Source organism: Ceratotherium simum, chromosome 24 (genome assembly GCF_057802395.1).
Source record: "Ceratotherium simum simum isolate JZ-2026a chromosome 24, ASM5780239v1, whole genome shotgun sequence".
NCBI classification, from domain to species: domain Eukaryota; kingdom Metazoa; phylum Chordata; class Mammalia; order Perissodactyla; family Rhinocerotidae; genus Ceratotherium; species Ceratotherium simum.
Window position 1 is genome coordinate 3,822,320 of NC_141923.1, and position 19,953 is coordinate 3,842,272.

The following is a 19,953-nucleotide window of genomic DNA, read 5'->3' on the forward strand; positions in this document are numbered from 1 at the left end:
CTACTTCCCAGAGGAGGGGACTGAGGCACAGAGAGGCCTCACCGTGCCTGGGTGCAGGGCAGGCAGCCCCCACATCACTGTCCTAGGGTCTCGAGTTCGGGATGCTGGAGTCACACCCACGGGCTCTGTGTGAAGGCCTCCATTTCCTAAAGGGCCAAGCCATCAGCAGGGGCCAAACAATGTGGGTCTTACCCGGCTGCCCCCCGACCCAGGGCTGGAGGGGCCGCCCTGTCACTGTGGCTGTGGAGAGCACCCCAGAACTCTGTCTGGGTCCCAGGAGAGAGAGCTGCCACCACCCCGGCACCTGCTCCAGAGACCTGACCGTCTGCACAGGGTTGGCAGCAGGAAAGGGCCCTGGCAGCAGGTCTCCAGACCCTGGGTGAAACCAAGGGGGCCGACGCCTATAAGAGTGGGGCTTTGCTTCCTCCACCTGCTCCATGCCCAGCACCCCGTGTCCAGTGCGGCACAGAAACACTGCTGACGAACACGTGGCTGTCGACGGTGAGGCTTGATTTTATTCTAGCTTCCTAATTCAGAAAACCTTTTTTCCAGAAAAACACAGACCATTTACATTTGTAATAGTAACTGGAGGGATGAGACTCATGCTCCAGCTAGGGGGCCCAGTCTGCTTTAAAGGACTGGCGTGCCCACTTGTTAGATGAAGCCGGGGACCTACAGAGTTTTCACTTCTAAAAAGAATTTGCATTTTTGAAAGAAAGCTCCTGAAGTCTGGGTAGCCTAGTCCCCAGTGAAGCTGTGGAGCAATGGGGCCGCCTCTGAAGCTATGGCCACACAGGGGAGAGCCCCGGGGGCCCACCACGTTCACTTCTCCTTCTGGAAGCCTATTTTTAAACAAGTACATTTCAGCACCTTTGCTGGCTGTCAATAACCATGAAGGAACAAACATGGTCGATATGGGTTACTTTTTTAGGGTAAAAGTACAGTGTTATTCTTCCTCTTCTTTCCAAGAAACCTTGAAATTAGCTAATATGTCAAAAGTAAAAATGATTTCTCTAAAGAACACCTCTTTCTACACTGATGTCACTATTTTATTTTCAAATATATATGGCTAGAGGCATATTTAATCAGTTCACAAAGCCTATTTTCTGGGGACAATACTATTGACATTAACAAACATCCAAACCCATAACACATTTCTCATGAACGTCTGTAACTGTGCTCACATACTCTACCTACTAAAACTGTCAGCTAAGCTAACGTGGGTACTGGTGAGCATAAGAGGGAAGTTAACGAAAACAGAAATAATCAATGACAGTTCTGAGAGATGCCATTTTATGACCAGGTGGACCTAGGAGTAAACCAGGAGTTGCAGGATGGCCCAGGACAAGCCACTCATCACTTGTAAGCCTTATGCCCCTGAGGTGAAAAAAGGGATGATGCTGAGCTGCCTCCTTCCCAAGACTGTAACATGCATGGGATGGTGGCACGAAGGCATGTGGTGATCTCAAGAACAGAACTGTGCAGTCTGAAATGAGGGCTACTGTACAGGCAGCAGGGCCCCTGACTACAAACTAGTAACACAGTCGGCACACGGTGCAGGAGGGAACACGCGTGCACACGGGAGCACATGCACACACGCACGCACACATACACAAGGCTCAACCAAATTACTTAAAGGAGCTCCACGCACAGCAAGGGAAAATGTGCTATTTTTACCCTTTTTTGTTTTTTTTTTGCTGAGGAGGATTCGCCCTGAGCTAACAGCTGTTGCCGGTCTTCCTCTATTTTGTATGTGAGCCGCTGCCACAGCATGGCCACTGACAGACGAGTGTCGTAGGTCTGCACCCGGGAACCGAACCCGCGTCGCTGAAGTGGAGCACGCCAAACTTAACCACTAGCCCACCAGGGCTGGCCCCGAAAATGTGCTATTTTTAAACAGACTTTTCATTTATATAAATGGTACAGTTTCAAAGCAGAATGTCAATCTAAATCAAATTTTCTCTGTAAAATGCAGAAAACTATTTCATTTTTGAAGAGCAGTCTGCACTCAGCCACTGTAGTGTTTCTATAAAAATAAATCTTAAATGCAGGTGTGGGATTTTATTAGAAAAAAGAATTCAGGAGCTGAGAGAAATGGCACAGATTGCACACTATATAAATAAATCCTAATCAAAAGATTTGCTTTCTGAGAGTCTCAATTTATCAGTCTCACGCACTGTGCACTTCAGGGCTTAAATCACTGTCTCTCTGTCACTTCTTACCATGTGGGTCACAGGGACCTGGGTACCAATCATTGCCCAAATGCGACAATGCAGGTGGTGCTCAGGGGCCAGGCTAAGGCGCCACGTGGATGCAGTGCTGCTGGTCCTTCTGTTTCAGCCCCGCGCTGCTCTGCTTCCGTCCTGCAGACCCCCTGACTATAAGAATGCTCAGTTCATACAGTTCCTACTAACAACAGGAATGTGGGAATTCAGCTAACAGCTAGGCTGTCTTTTTAATTAGGAAAAACAGGTTCTTTAAAACATAAAATACTAAGAAACTACCCTTCCTGGGCCAGTGAAAGCAAACACACTTAAATTCCTCTCCCTTTAACCAGCTCTGCATCCCTGTCAGCCATGTCCAGGGCCATCAGGAATTCTGCACTCCAATTTTAGGGTCTACTGGAGAATCAGACAAGGAAGGAGACAAAACAGAGATCAACACGTCTGTCATCACCAAGGTGGACCAATGCAGAAGGCTGAAGGAGCACTGAGGAGGTGGGGGTGGGGGAAGGCTTCCTGGAGGAGAAGGTGTTTACACTAACATATGAGGTGTTTGAGGAGGAGCAAGAGTCAGGAAAGGAAGGTGGGGGGAGAGAAGGTCCATCTTGCTCCGGAGAACATGACAAAATTGGAAAGATGAAACAGTGACCTGTCATATGAGGCTTTCTGGGCCACAGTATAGCATTTAAGATAAACTCTCCTTGGGGCCGGCCCCATGGAGTAGTGGTTAAGTACGTGTGCTCCGCTGCTGGCGGCCTGGGTTTGGATCCCGGGCACGCACCGACGCACTGCTTGTCAAGCCATGCTGTGGCGGCGTCCCACATAAAGTGGAGGAAGATGGGCACAGATGTTAGCCCAGGGCCAATCTTCCTCAGCAAAAAAAAAAAAAAAAAAAAAGAGGAAGATTGGCAAGGATGTTAGCTCAAGGCTGATCTTCCTCACGAGAGAAAAAAAAAGATAAACTCTTCTCGGGGCAATTGGGAGGATTCTAAGATGAGGAATGAAATAAAGAGAGGCGCATGTCTGAGCCAGGCTCTAGCTGAAGAGGTGGAGAAGAGTCTGGGAGAACTGGAGAGAAAGTGTCTCTGGGCCGAGTGCGTCTCATATATAGCCAACATCATCAGGCAACCTGCCCATAGAGGTTTTCAATCAATGTTTTCAGAAAGACTGACAGTCCAGAATTTCTCTCATCGCCAGCCAAATGTTGCCAGCTCCACAGTGATATCAAAGGTAAAACTAAATCTCACCTTTCATAAAATCATCCAGTTGGATGCAGTTCTATGCAAACCACTCTACTGAAATGGGAACCGCACTGAGGAGTTCTCAGCACTTCTCAGTCTCTTGCTCCTGCACTTAAGGAAATCATGAGTTGAGCATCCAGTCTGATCTGAGTCCCTTTCTTTAAATATAGTCTATTTTCCTTCATGCTTTTCTTTCTGAGGAGAAGAGGACTGGCGACTCACCACCCTCCTACTTATCACCAGGCAAGGGGGCCCTAACAAGGGTGGCGGCTGCTCCAGCTCCACCTCTCTGGGCTCCGGGACTTGGCTCTCTGCTTTCTTTTTGACTTAGATCTTGCTGATTTATTCAATCACAAAAGTTTTAAGATATAAATCAGACACAGTGAAATGACTAAACTCTACTAAAAAGTAAATTAAAGTAAATTCAAACTTCTCACATTGGAAAAGGGGGAAATGGAGAGGGAGATGAATGCATATAAGATCTCTGAGGTTTCAGACAAGGGCATCTATGACCTCCTTATGTATATTCTAATTTTTTTGTTGTTATAAACCATGTTATAAATAAACTCATTACTTATTCATTCTTTACTCTGTTGTTAATATTTTTAACAAGTGGTTTTCTAGCATAACATTAATTTCCTTGGCCTTTCCCAGCACCTCTCTGAGCCACAGGTCACAAACAGCAGCTACATTTCCAAGAGCTAGAAATGTTCACCAGACAGCGCAAGTCAGCGGGGCCACGTGGGTGGAGACAGGTCTCTGTCTGGACATTCTGACCAACATCTCCATGGGCCCTCAGCAAAACATCAGCAACACCCAGTAGGAGGCTTGCTGGTATTTTAGGTGACATTGTACTTTTTTGGCTTGATTCAATACTAATAACTTGTATCTTTTCTAATGTAATCTAATGTTTCATTGTTTTTCCTTGTCTCTGGACAACCACCAAGTTTAATACAAATGAAATTAATTTAATAAATCCCTATGCAATTCAAGGCACTATGACTAATCTCCAATGTAAAAATGGGAGGAAAGGCATTCTCAAAGATGCTGTGACTCTGAGCTATCAGAAATAGTTTCTCTTCCTGATAATTTAGGAAACACCGTAAGTGCAAGCACTGAAAAACCATTTTGGCAACGTATTAGTGATTCTTCCATGGGTGTGTGTGATACACATAGGAATTACTATAACGAATGTACACTATGAGTAAGCTAATGTGCAGATAGTATCTACAAAAATAATATACTAACAAGTAACTAATGGAGACCTGTGTTGATAACAGAAACGAGGAGCAACATTTTAATCAGGCCTATTTATACAATCACCTTTTTTCAGAGTAGCAAAGGTCTATGTGTTTGTTTTGGAGGTACCTTTGGATCACTACGGTGAAAAAAGTGGGGTGAGTACGTGTGTCACACGAAAATTCAGAACAAAATAGTTTGGCTTCACTTCACTTTAGGAAGTGAAACTTTACACATAACTACTCATGAACAATATGAAATCTTAATAACAATAAAAACAGCTAATTTTTAAAGACATGGGCGTTAAGTCTTATTTCACCAACAGTGAATCAAAGGCACAGAAGAGCGGTGATGGAGCCGGCTCTCCAGGGAAAAGGCAAGGAGGCCCTCCCAGGCTGGGCCCGCACTAACCAGGCCGCCTTTCCTGCGTCTTCACTTAAGTAAGAGAAACAAGTCCCCTCTGTTTGACAAAGGTCAGGGCTTCTGCTCAAGCATCTCACTGAGAAAGTCCTGAAGGAGAACACAGACGTGTTCCTCTGCCCTTTGATCCAGCCATAGTCTTAAGCTTCTTACCTGTAAATGAAGTATTTTGGATTCATTATTTCGAAGCATTTCCTTTTGTCTCTCAATTTCAATTTCAAAGCTACATATCTGATTGTGCAAACTTTGTATGCTCTTGTTTTTTTCTACACTTTCATTCTGCAGCAAAGAAACCTGAAAAAGAAATTCTTCAATTGAGCATAAAAAAGTGGTTTTGCTATTAGTTAATAATAAGATAGTAATTAAATTTTCCCAATATAAGCCTTCTATTAGCTCACTGGAAGGCATTCCAGAAAAAAAAAAAATTCCTTCACACAGGAAATAGAAGTCCTCGTAATTTAATAGGGAATCCTACAAACTGTCTCTCTCAGAATCTCTCTCAGTAATTAGATAAGGTGAGGAAAGTGTAGCTGACTGAATTGCAGAATGAATGGGATGCTTTTAAGTTTTTGCTGAAAACTAATAAATCTTTTACCAGAATGGCTTTTGAACTTTGACCAGGAAACACAGTAGGAAAGACATTCTTACATTCTACTCCATTTGTACCTACATTTGTGTGTGTGTGTGTGTACCTAAAAACAGGTATCACAAAGTCATACTTGCCCTAATCACTTACAATACACCCTGATATTTTCTATTTTACTTTAAAAAAATGCTAGCCACAATCCACTAAATTATTTCACATCCATCAATGGGCCGTATCTCGCACTTTGAAAAGCTCTCCCGACACAATCAGAAAGCATGGTGAGAATAAAACATTACATACGTGCTTCGGTTAGTCCTTAGGGCCAGCCTACAACCCTCAAATAGAGAGGGAGCTGAAGAGCGCGTGTCCCAGGCCCACCGCCTGAGGAGACCTTCCACAAAGCTCAACACATGCAGCTCCACCTCAGGCCAAGGGAGGGCCTGCTGAGGGAGCAGTTCCAAGCCCACCTGTGACCTTTTAAAGATATTTCCTGAAAAATAATGAGCTCCCAAGAACCAATTTACACTGGTCTCAAAAAAGCCCCCAGGGTGAGGAGTTCGAGGGCAACTCCTGCAAGGCTTCCTTCTCACAAGATCTCTATAAGGGGCATTTGGTCCTCGGAAAGACTCCCTCTACTGAGAGCTGCCTCCGACCACGCATGGGGGCGGCTACCACCCTGAAGACAGAGAGCTCCATGACGGACTGGAATGTCACAACTGCACTTAGACGTGCCTTTCTAATAACACCATCACCTGAGAACCGTGATGACAGTGATGGTCACTGCAATGACGGCCCAAGGGCATCTCAGGACAAACCCGGGTGTGACAAAGAACTGATTCTTGATGTTGTCCCTTTGATTCTTGATGCTGTCCCTTTAAAAAATAACCAGCTTACAGACAGGTTTCCTTTCTATATTCAATCTGTTCAGGCAAGCAGTGCCCTTGGATACAATCACAGTCTGTTTTATTTTAGAACAAACATGTATTTATTAAGGAATACAAAACTTGCAATGTCTCATGGGCAAAATAATACTTCATTTTCCTAGGATTTTACTCAGCACAAACAGACTTTCCTTCCTAAAATATGATGTCTCAAATGCCCAGGGGCCCCTGCAAGTGATCAACTGGCACTAATCCAGGTTAGGACACACACAGCATCACAGCAGTGTTCCTGCCTTTTCTAAAGTTACAATTCACTCATTCCCATCTGTCAAACATGGACATAATTCCCAGACTCTATTCTTATTCCCAAAAAAGAGAGACCATGTATGCATACCAACCCTTTTCACAATTCCAGTAATATCTCCAAAAACAATAGCAACGTTTTTCTGCAAGAAATTAAGCTACTTGAGGATGAGTAGACGTGTCTCACATTAATGAATACACATCATGCCATATTAAACTCTTAATTTCTTTATTTAGGGACTTCTTTTTTTTTATAATTTTATTTATTTATTTTTCCCCCAAAGCCCCAGTAGATAGCTGTATGTCACAGCTGCACATCCTTCCAGTTGCTGTATGCGGGACCCGGCCTCAGCATGGCCGGAGAAGCGGTGCGTTGGTGCACACCCGGGATCCGAACCCGGGCCACCAGCAGTGGAGTGCGTGCAACCAATCGCTAAGCCACGGGGCCGGCCCATGTTTAGGGACTTCTTTATTTAAACTTTTTTGTGTGTGTGTGTGTGAGGAAGATCAGCCCTGAGCTAACATCCATGCTAATCCTCCTCTTTTTGCTGAGGAAGACTGGCTCTGAGCTAACATCTATTGCCAATCCTCCTCCTTTTTTTCCCCCAGAGCCCCAGTAGATAGTTGTATGTCATACTTGCACATCCTTCTAGTTGCTGTATGTGGGATGCAGCCTCAGCATGGCCGGAGAAGCAGTGTGTCGGTGCGTGCCCGGGACCTGAGCCCAGGCCGCCAGTAGCAGAGCGCACGCACTGAACCGCTAAGCCACGGGGCCAGCCCCTAAACCTATTTTTATTTATTTATATATTTTAATCAAAGAACCCGACCCCCAGGCACCTGCAGATCCCTGCTTTCAGTTGTCTACCAGGTAGACGTCACGTGCACGGGAAAATCTACCTGGCAGGCGTTTTCCAAGAAGCACAGAGTAATATCCACACAACAGATGAAAACAGGGATCCCCTCGTCCTTCCCTGAGACCCTCCTCACTGAGAACATCCTTTACCCCAGCCTGTTTTGGTGGGGCACTCTACATTTCCCTTTGATTTAAGCTTTCCTAAAATATAAGATGGGTGTTTTTAAGTCCAGATTTTACAAAACAATTTTTCTTTAGTTTGACCATCTGTGAATGCGATGATCAGTCTTTCCGAACTGATTCAAATATTCTATTTTCTACTACAGATGAATAAACCTAAGAGATTCCAATCGAATAACTCTATAATGAGAAATAAATTCCTATTTTAAGAATATACAAATATTTCCATTCTTCGTCCAGTCTTTGCTTTGGGGCCTAGTAAGGAGACACACAGCCACATTCTAATGAACACAGACAAGAATGCGCAGAGCCAAGGCTTGGTGGACCTGCACGCCTGGGCACGGGGGGAGGGGGTGGCATTCTGACAGGGAGAGACTAATCCTTGAGCAATATCCAGGAGAGCAAACATTTAAAATCTGTCAGTGGCAATGCACGGCAACACAGCCCGCCCTTGCAGGAGCTCGGCGTGGCTGGGCTGGTGATAGTTCAGACACGTGAGGAATTCACCGAGTGAGAAGCTGTGGACCGTGTGTGGGCAGGCCGCTTGGTATGTCCCAGGGTTTCCAATGATGCAACCCATTCACTCTGAGTGAGGAAAGCATGACAAAGTGGGAGGGCAGGAGAAGAATATAACTGATGGGATAAACCTCCACACGTGCCTCACAGGGTCTTAGCCCTGGGAGCCAACTTGGTGACAGCATCTTCCATAACCATCCCGCTGGATAACCATGCACCTCAGACTAACTAAATTGTTACGTAACCAGTGCAGCTGGAACAAAATCCATTCATTTTCACTCAAAGGAAGAACCTTTTAAATAAATGAGAAATACAGTATTTATGAGAGACAAAAAGCCCTGAGATCTACGCCTATAATTTTTAAAAGGGGAGGAACAGAACACATTCCTCAAAAAGAGGGTTAAAAACAAAAGATTTAGGGCCGGCTCCGTGGCTTAGCGGTTAAGTGCGCGCGCTCTGATGCTGGCGGCCCGGGTTTGGATCCCGGGCGCGCCCCGAGGCACCACTTCTCCGTCCAGCGCGAGGCCGAGTCCCACGTACAGCAACTAGAAGGATGTGAACCTATGACATACAACTATCTGCTGGGGCTTTGGGGGGAAAAAATGAATAAATAAAAATCTTTAAAAACAAAAGATTTATAGGTAAACCATCACTGAACTCAGAGCAAATACTATGCGCTCATGGAAAAATCATAAATGATTCATCTAATACAAATTTTATCTCACTGTTAAACAAAAGCCTTCCTCTGTTCCACTTGTGTATGTACATACAATATACCAACCCTTTTATTGCTTCTCATCTTCAGCTTAAGCATTTATATTAAAAAACTATTTTATGCCAGATTTAAAGAAAATCTTTTTTTTTTTTTCTGTGAGGAAGATCGGCCCTGAGCTAACATCTGCCAATCCTCCTCTTTTTGCTGAGCAAGACTGGCCCTGGGCTAACATCCATGCCCATCTTCCTCCACTTTATATGGGACGCCACCACAGCATGGCTTGCCATGTGGTGCGTTGGTGCGCGCCTGGGATCCGAACTGGCGAACCCCGGGTCGCCGCAGTGGAGCACGCGCACTTAACCACTTGCGCCACCGGGCCGGTCCCTAATGAAAATCTTTTGATTTAAATTTTTAGATTCTTTCAAGTACATTTACATTTTAAATTGCTTGGACTTCATACATTTCAAATCCTTACAAATTCTTAGAAAAACATCACTCCATCGGCTGCTCTAATTCCTCTTAGTATCCGCCTACTCTAAGTTCTCAATAAACGTTTGTTGAATATAAAATTAAGCTTTTATTTTTGTAAATAAGCCACAAGGGGAGATCCTGTAACAACTTCTTCTCTATCAATTCTTAGAGCTCTGTTTTCATCTTTTCCTCATGAAAAGAAGGCCTCACCAACCTGAACACCACATAATCAACTCCCCCAGGAAGAAGTATTATACCAGGAAGGTTCCTGCTAAGGAGTCCACAGCCCCCGCTGCTGAGGCCTCTTGAAGAGAAGCCCAGGAGACCAAGTGTGTCCGGGAAGTGGACTTCCTCCATGCACCAAACTTCCACAAAGTGTCAGCTGAGAAAATCAACAGTAACACTAATGATACAGGAACGTCTTTTCCCTACTTGTCTCAGAAAAGACAAAGAACGATAAAGCGCCTCACACTGGTAACCTTTCAGATGGGGGGCTGACAAACTTTTTCTGTAAAGAGCCAGAGAGTAAATATTTTGGGTTGTGTGGTCCTCACAGTTTCTGTCTCAACTCCTCAACTCTGCCGTTCTAATGCAAAAGCAGCTGTGGACAATATGGTAATGAATGAGCATGGCTGTGTTCCAAGAAAACTTTCTTCATAAAAACACAGGGTTGGAGCAGAGAAGGGGAGGTTTGGAAATCTGACAATCCCTGTTCTAGAGCAATGCTAAGATAACCACAATGTGATTTAAAAAAAAAAAGCCCTGCATACTTGCTTGGCAATTAAAAAACTAAGAACAAGGAAACAAAAACAAACATCTTAATTTATAAGCTCAAGATCTCGTGAAGAGAATTTACTTTTTTGACACTCTTTCGATGTTGTTTCTCTCATCCAAAAACCATAATAACTATAAAAAAGGTTTTGTCCTTTACATAATTTGAAGAAATTATTAAAAATCAACAAAAGCAGGAAATGGTGTAGCATACCTTTTTCTCTAGAGAATTGCTCCACTCTTTCAGTAAGTTGACATGCTGCACCGCGGAGCTGGCCTCATGGGCCTTAATCTGCTGGTTTGTCCCCTGTGAGAACAAAGATGCAATGCATTAAGCCAACTTCACTCCACTACAGAGGACAGAAAGACTAACAGATGATCTAAAACCAGCACTAAACACGAAGAAGGGAGACTTATTCATGTGAAGGTAACGGAATCTCCAAGCCTCAGAAGGGTCATGCTCAGGGGCCCCTACTCTACCGGGTGCAGGCGAGGAGGCTGGTGAGAACAGAGCAGCTCAAAGACAAGACACTCTGCAATTCTACAACAACAATCTCAAGTTCACGCTCTTCATTCCTCAAGCTTCTTATCAAATGCCTTCTTATCTATGTTTCATACTTGTAATAGCATTAAATTTTAGACATCATTTTTGTTCCTTTATAAATTTTTTTCATTAAAAATATAAATGGAAAATGTTTAGACATCTGCAGTTATAGCTAGATATTGCTACAATAATCTAGTTAACATGTAATCACAGTAAGATTCTAAATAATTTACTAAAATATTACCTTAGTGAAATACATTGTATCAGAAATGTATCATTCCTCACTATTCTAAGTATACTTAGAAAGTTACATACAAAACATAAACAATCTACAGAGTACATAAGATGTAGACCATTTCAGAGTTAGTAATAAGCACATGAAAAAGTACTTCATATATTTAAGGAAATAATTGGTATGAAAGTATAATTTGTTTTGATATTGGAAAATTACGAAGCCACAGAAAGCATTTTAATGATCTCCAAAACATATACTCTGTACAGAGAATATTCATATATATATGTTGATATAAGTATTGCTATATATAAACATATATATACACATACACAGAATGAATGGTACTACATACGACATAACGGTGGTGAGGGCTCAGGCTCAGTAGTGACTGAAGCAAAGGGAACGCTATCAGTCATTCTTGCTCTTAGGCTTTTTACTAAGAAAATACTAAGATGACAATATCTCTGCAATGATTTCATAAAAATGTATCGATAATACAAAAAATTTAATATAAAATACCTTAATTATAATATATACTGCCCTTTGATAGTTTTAAGATTAAGATATATATTTAAATGAAAACTCAGTTCAAATTCACTAGCAATCTCAGACGTGTAAAAAAAAAAAATAAATGACAAAAAACCAGAAACAGGTTTCTCACAGCAGACATGTGGCAGTGACGGAGACGTCCTCTCCACACTGTTCTCCCGGGACGTGTGGCATGTAGATAAAATGCATTTATGGACACACGTGTGTGTGATCCTTACGACTGTGTATCGATGCACACAATCTAAAACCACGTTCGGTTTGATATTTATTTATATTCAAGTAACAATTTCCATAACAATCTATCTAGAAACCCACCACATGTCAGTCCTATTTGTCCCATTTACTAGCTGGTTTTAGATGTCGTAGTTCTCCTAATGTGCTGACTTCCTTCTCAGCACAGGTGTCTACCTGATGTCTCAAAACACCACTGGAATGGAAAGCGAGCACCCACGTCTGCTGCATGCGGCTTTTGCCACCCATGCAACAGGGTGATTCGGTTCCATGACAAAGACTAAAAGTCCAGAACTTGCATGTTAAAATGTTAATATAATAACTTTCTCTCACGGCAGAATGTCAGTGACTGGGAAGGACAAATGTTGGATACTGACCTGAAAAACGCAGCCATAGCGCTTAAAACTACAGGTGCTGGGGGCATTGACACACTCTGACAAGTGTGCACTCAACTGCAACGGGAAAGAGACGTGAGTTGTGGCACAAACGTTTGCATGAAAATGTTCAAACATATTAAGGGCACAGGTAGCATCTGGGTTGTACTATTACAAATGGTGTTTATCAGCTACAGGTGTATATATATCATCTGCTTCCTAGACTTATATGCAGTAAATATACGGTATCATCACGTGTATACACATAGATACACCAATATACAGAAATACATTTACTGTAACATTTCTTAAACTTGCAGTTTCTTTAGAACAAATTGTTCAAAATGTGACATGCCATCTGCAGTGCCAGAATTTAAAAAAGAAAGGAAAAAAACATAAACTGAAATGCACATTTAAAGACTATAAACAAAAATTGCATGAAACACAAAAAATAGAAAGCATTCAGGATGCAACTGGGTCACACACCTAATATACAGTGCACAAAAATAAATCTATTTTCAAAGCAAGCTTACACAATGTACCATTATTCTCAACACTTAAGATAACTGGAGATGAGTTTTTCCTTCTTCTGAAAAGACTGTTTTCCCTCTGTATGGCCATAAATTCATGTAGCTTCTTAAAGACCTCTAAGGTCCATCTAACGACATGAATCTTAATATTGTCACCTCTAATTGATGGAAGAAAATTAGGAGGGATTGGGAAAGGGTAACTCATCTTGCAAGGAAAAACCCTTTTGTTCAGCTTAAATGCTGGCAAATCATCAAATAAAAACCACTTATGATGTCCCCTCAAGAGAAAAGGGAATTGACATGTCTACATTTTAAAGACACAGTGTTATTATTAGGCTAATACAATTTAAGGATAGTTTCTTCTTTTATTGAAGAAATTCTCATCAGGAAACTCTAGGGACAGATCTTATATATAAAAGACAATTAGACCCTGAATTAGGAGAGCAGGTATGTGAGCACAGTGCACAGCGACCTGGGAACGGGTTTTCCCTGTGCCAACACACATGTATTCCTAGGGGCTCATGGGATGCGTCACTCTGGCAGGTGCAGTTAGTTTCTACAACGCCTCCTCTGTCTACCAGAACAAAGACAGTCCTTTCTCTTCAGTCAGCAGGACAGAGAGGAAAGTGGATCACAGGACTGCTCTCTCGCCCTGTTCCGACTGCTAAAGGTGAGGGCCAATGCCATGGAGGCTGCCTGAGGGACCCACCTGACCACTGCCAAGGCCAACCTTTGTGGAAGGTCTCTAAGCCAGGGCAGGGTCATGGTGGTCACAGATCTAGCACCTTAGCACACTTGACGTCCCTCTGAACCCAGCCAGGAAGCTACGGCCCGCACCTGGAGGAAAGCACCCAAAAGGTACATTACAGGTGACAGGCACAGAAACGCAGCATGAAACTGTGCACATAGTAACGTCAATATAAAAATTTTAAAATATATTCTTTTAGTTCCATGAATACAATCGTGGATCTAACCAGCTAACGCTTGTAACATTAAAATCAGGAAAATATTGAGTTTGATGTTATTTTCAGCACACTACTATAAATTTAGGGTCATACTTTTTCCTAAATTGGCTTTACTGTCATTACTCTCAGAGCCCTAAAGGATTTACAGGAGCTTTGAAATAGAGGCAAGAATAATCTATAGACCAATAGCCCCTTTCACTGGAAACCCAAGATAAACACAGCTTTAAAGATTTTTTAAAATAAAAATAACTTAGAAGCAAAACGCAGGCAGCTTTTGTCGCTAATTCAGATAGCCCTGAGTGAAAATTTAGAAAAGTGTATAAAACCCCGGAAATTATTTCAACAGTACAGACTCTTCATATATTCACTTTAACAGAGGGACTTTCCAGTTATGGAAATAATCTACATGTATTTCCCCGCCACTCCTAGAGGCACGTTCAGGGCCCAGGGACCACTGTCACCAGCCAAGATCCTGCCCTCACCCAGCAGAGTCAACTTGTGGTGAGGACGCACCTCAGGTGAAAGTGGTTCTCAGGAGTCTTCTCTGCACCCTGTGTCCCTGGCCCTAGGCACACACAGGTCCTCCTGCTAAGTGGGGACGTGAGAGATTGACCCTCCCCTCCAACACCCAGTGGTAAAATTCCAGGATGCTGAAAGGCTCAGTTGAGCAGGCTCCTCAGATCAGAGCACCCAGGACTAAGGGGACCAGCTGGGGGACCAGGGGGCGCATGCACCACTGAGCCCACAGGAGCCCACACAGCTCCCTGAACAGCAACCAAAAGGGCTCCTGGTCAGGATTGGACGCAAAAACATTAAGAATCCTGGGAATTTTTCCATCTGGATATATCCTGATCAAATGAAGTTAATGCAAAATATACTTGCCTTAAAGAAAGCATGCCCAAGGGCAGTTTAAAACACACGGCCTCTCAGAGGCCGCACAGGTGCCTTCCCGGTGGCCCCTGAAATGCGGGAGCTGCCCCTACGCCCACCTGCTCCCCAGCGTCATTCCCACACAGTACGCATGGCCAAAACGGTTCTGCAGTATCTCTAAATTAATTTATTTTCTTGAGATAATCTTACAGTAACTCCTATTTTATAGATTTAAAAATAAGGTTTTTTTAGAACCTTTTCAAAAAGTGTCACCTTTGCTTGCATTGTAAAATAATCCCGTTTTTCTCAATTCTTAACAATATTTTGCTCTGAATTTACCACTTTGTGGCTTTTAATTGCTTGCTTCTGAAATTTCTGACTCCTAAAATAGCATGAGGTTTTTCATTGTTTGTCTACTATACGTATCACTATCATGATCTGTGAAAACCTCTGATTTCAGCTATTACGGGAAGAGTGGAGTCTGTGGCACACTAGTCCTGAACTCCGCACAAACTCCTGAACAGGCCCTGGCCAGGCCCCTTACCTCGCTCCTCAGAAGAGTCTGGACACTGCACTTATGAGGGCAGGACACCACCACGCAAGGACACTCAGTGTCTTCGTGTTTCTGGAGGAGGAAAAGAAAGTGTCGTCAACATTGAAACATACAACCCCCTTCCTTCAGATCCCACCAATGTTCCCACTGTCCCCATGTGAACTCAAAGGAAGAGCTCTGCCACTCATATGACATTTGGATGACTCCTTACATTTAAACAGTTTGAGTGCCCCAAAATAAGGCATCTCAGAAGATCTACTCAAATCTGACTAGTTAGGGCAACTTGTGGGAGCACGGTCACCAGAGGTGGCATCAACACAACAGCTTCCCTGGCGCGCACTCAGGCAGACTCGGTCCTTACCCGCATTCACGCTGCAGGCAGACGGTGGACTGGGACTTGGCCCACTGTCCAGCCTTTGCTGGCTGGAGAGAAGGACAGTTTTCCTTTGGCCTTGTAGTTTGGGGTCTGGAAATGATGCTTCTCAAATGCCTGAAAACAGCATGATCTACTGGGTATTTAAATTACTGTCCTGAAATCTTTAGTGCATGGAAAACATGGATAAATTCTAGTCTAACTCTTTTCTGGATGGCACAAATTTCAACCTCATAGAGCGTGGATGCTGGCAAACTTTCAACCCAATGCCATAGGCACCTACTGGGCAACTGTCCAGTGCATCTGTCCACAAGCGATGCGAGGGCATAAACTCCCAAGACATCAGACTCAGGAGCCCTGGAGAGCACCACCAAACGCATGACAAAGGGCCGCTGGAGAGAGATTAACGCAGGCAGAGCCAGAGGTGTAAATGCATGCTAAATAACACAATTTGTGGGAAGACAGTCTCCTGGAGGAGGCATCACTAAGCAAAAAGGAAACTCGGAGATGTTTCCTCTGTGGATCTGGGACTCTTCCAATTCCCCTAATCTGCTTTTTCAGATCCTGTCTGGGACTCCACAGTTACGCTGTTGTTAAGTTGAATGACGGGGGAGCACTTGCTGAGAGCCTCAGTCTGACTGGGCAGGTGTGTGGGCCATGGACAACAGTGGCCTAAGTGAGGACGCTCCTCTCCTCTGAGAAGGCCTGGAGCCAGGTACACACTCAGCTTTCTTCGGCATGTTTTTAAGTCTCTTGTCTCTACAAGTGGGTGCACTGTGGGTCTGCAGCACAGAGATGATACCTACAGCACACAGCTGCTCTGAGGGATGTGGCTGCTCTACTCCTGGGCTTGGTCCTCAGAGACCCATAGAGCCCACAGAGGGCAAGTCCACGGCCCTTCAGAGCTCATTAGAAGGCACTTGACTGGACTGACCAGCAGGCTTCCCACAAAGGGGCACCACATAGGAGCACTGGCTTTCCATTCTGCCTGGCTATGCTCAGAACCCTTAAGAGTTCCCAGGTGTCAAAGCATTCTCTGTCTTTCAGTGGGAAACCTCTGACAGATGGCTTCACCTCCCTGCCTCACTTGTAAATGGGGGAGTGACTGGACCTCCCTCACAGGAGAGCTATGAGGATTGAATCAGTCATGGGCCTGGAGAGCTAACATGGCAAATGTTCCACAGATGCTACACTTCCTTCCTGAATCTGCCCTTGATCCCACCTTCATTCACCAGGCCAGGCATGCACAGGGTGCTGGGGTCAGCCCAACGAGGACAACTAGGAACAGAGACAATTAGATAATAACCACTGTGGCAAGGGGCCAGGGAAGCTCAGGGTGCTGGCAGACATAATGGGGGTGCCCAGGAAGGGGAGCTCTGCAGAAGAAGCAAGGGTCGGGGCAGTGTTCCAGGAGGGCAGGGCAGGGGATGGCCGGAGGTGAAGCTGAGGGGCCATCTGGGCCAGACCAATCAAGATCTTGTTGTACCTTTGCAGATTTGTGCAAGATTATCTGAATGATAAATTTCTAGAAGTAGGCTTTGCAAATATCAGAGGGTATAGGTATTTAAATGGGATTTTGATAGATATTACCAAACTACTTCCAATAACCCTAGACAAACACACTCCATTATCGTGAGAATGATTGCTCCTGCACCCTTGTCAATTCTATCAAACTTTTCAATCTTTGACAATGTGATAGGTGAAAAACGCAATGAGCGTGATCTGCAATTCTTTAATAATGTGTGGTTAAGCATATTTTTGATATTTATTAATCATTTATATTTCCTGTAAATTGCCTTTTCATGGCTTCTGCCCATCGTAGTGGGTTGAACAGTGACACCCCCCTGCCCAAAGTTCATGTCTACCTGGAACCTCAGAATGGAACCTTATTTGGAAATAGGGTCTTTGCAGATGTAATGAGTTAAGAGGAGGCCACACTGGATTAGGGTGGGCCCTGAATCTATTGACTGGTGTCCTTACAAGAGGAGAGGACATACACCAGGAAGGCTGCCCTGTGGAGGCAGAGACTGGAGTGATGCAGCTGCAAGACAAGGAACGCCAAGGATCACACCACCAAAAGTTAGGAAGGGGTAAGGAAGGAGTCTTCTCTAGAGCCTTCAGAGGGAGCACGGCCCTGACAACACCTTGGTTTTGGATTTCTAGCCTCCAGAACTGTGAGGGAACAAATTTCTATTGTTTTAAGCCACCAAGTTTGTGGTACTTTGTTACAGCAGCCAAAGGAAAATAATACACCCATTAAAAAAAATTGATAGGGGCCAGCCCGGTGGCGCAAGCAGTTAAGTGCGCGCACTCCACTGCAGAGGCCCGGGGCTTGCCGGTTCGGATCCCAGGCGCGCACCGATGCACCAATTGTCAAGCCATGCTGTGGCGGCGTCCCATATAAAGTGGAGAAAGATGGGCATGGATGTTAGCCCTGGGCCAGTCTTCCTCAGCAAAAAAGGAGGAAGATTTGGGGCCGGCCCGGTGGTGCAAGCAGTTAAGTGCGCGCGCTCCGCTGCAGCGGCCCGGGGTTCACCGGTTCGGATCCTGGGCGCGCACCAACGCACTGCTCGGCAAGCCATGCTGTGGCGGCGTCCCATATAAAGTGGAAGAAGATGGGCATGGATGTTAGCCCAGGGCCAGTCTTCCTAGGACAGCAAAAAAAGAGGAGGATCGGCAGATGTTAGCACAGGGCTGATCGCCCCATGAAAAAAAAAAGAAAAGAGGAGTATTGGCAGTTGTTAGCTCAGGGCCGATCTTCCTCACACACAAAAAAAACTGATAATCTATTGAGATGTAAGAACTCTCTGTATATTAATAAAATCAGTCTTGTCTATAAAATTAAATGAAACTTTGATACATACACAGAGTAGATGTAACACACGTGTGAGTCATAAAGCATAACTACATAGTGAACACACACTGGGACAAGAACGTAACTAAGTACCTTCCATCTACCTGTGTGTTCCTCTCCTATCTCATCCCCACCTTTCCCCCAAGGAGTAACCACTAAAACCACAAACTTGTATCTTGTGTTTCTACTTCCTTTACTTAGAAAACAAGTGTTATTACACACATACTTATGCTAGACAACATACTGTTCCATTTTGACTGCTTTTGAATTTTATTAAATTCTACCCTATGAGTCTTCTGCAACCTGGCTCAGTATTATGCTTCTCAGGCTAACCCATGTGTTGCATATAGCTGCAGGTCCTCAACTGTCACTGTTGTATGATAATACTGTCATATATCTTCCCCTGCCATATCACACGCAGTCTACTGTGTCCACCCACAACTGACATGTCCATTCTCCAGCTGATGGACACTTGGACTGTTTCCAGATTTCTGCTGCTCTGGTTATGCTTGACCATACTTGCTGGTGTGTATGTGCAACAGTTTTCTCTCACATCTAGAAGAGGAACTACTAATTAATTGAGTACATGAATGTTCCATCTAATAAAATATTGACAAATCATTTTCCAAAGTGGCTGTAGTTGTATATATATATATATATATACACATATATATATATATATATACACACACACACACATACATTTTCCCATGAGATCTTTATAATTCTGACTTTTCAAAAATGAACAGAACTGTTTAAAGAGACTGACTCTAGACTAAATGTAAAAGAAGAGATTTTTTTTCTGACACTTTAAATTACGCTGACCTACAGATTAAAAAAAAACAACAACCTGAAAATGGCTGATTTAATGCCAATACCATAGTTTAAACACAGAACAGAAATTCTCACATGAACGGCAAGGGTCTAGAGCTTCAATGCTTTAACAATCTATATTTTGTCAACATTTCATGTATCTGACAAAGATGCAGGAAAGTCAGGCTGACCTGGGCCTTCAAGTCTGCCTATGTTAGACAGTCGCTTTTTCTAAAAATAAACTAAACGCCTGAGAAAATGAGACTAAGTGTGTTAGAGTTAACAGAACAAGACTTGGAAATCAAATCATGCCACTGACAGGACAGGAGGCCAGGGCAAGTCCTGGAACCTTCCTTGGTGTTCGAGGAAGTGAGCATGCAATTGCCTTGCTAGTGTTAAGGGTTTCAAGAGTCAGGGGAGGGGGTGCACTAGCTGTGACCTCAAACAGGCGTGCCTCTTATAATCCTTACAGGCCCTGATAGAAAGGAAAAATGTCTTAAGATACACTTCAGTGTCAACATCATCAAAACAGTTTAAAAACAGTTTTCATCACAAGAGTGTAGTAAGATTTATAAAGACTATTAATTTGCACAATTCAGGTCTCAAACTTGCTAATTATCATTTTTTACCTCTGCACCTGTTGTGCCTCTCTCCCGTCTGCAGT

General features: G+C 43.8%; 1 protein-coding gene across 5 annotated transcripts in view; it reads right to left on the reverse strand.

Annotated features, from left to right (window-relative positions):
- Positions 1-19,953, reverse strand: part of TRAF3 (TNF receptor associated factor 3) — a 121,239-nt gene that overhangs the window by 7,585 nt on the left and 93,701 nt on the right. For all 5 annotated transcript variants that reach the window (XM_087447903.1, XM_087447906.1, XM_087447905.1 and 2 more), the window contains 4 exons: positions 15,241-15,321; positions 12,335-12,409; positions 10,613-10,705; positions 5,276-5,416 (listed from right to left, as the gene is read on the reverse strand). In XM_087447903.1, coding sequence (XP_087304029.1) covers positions 5,276-5,416; positions 10,613-10,705; positions 12,335-12,409; positions 15,241-15,321 — 390 coding nt within the window. The remainder of the gene's footprint in view (positions 1-5,275; positions 5,417-10,612; positions 10,706-12,334; positions 12,410-15,240; positions 15,322-19,953) is intronic.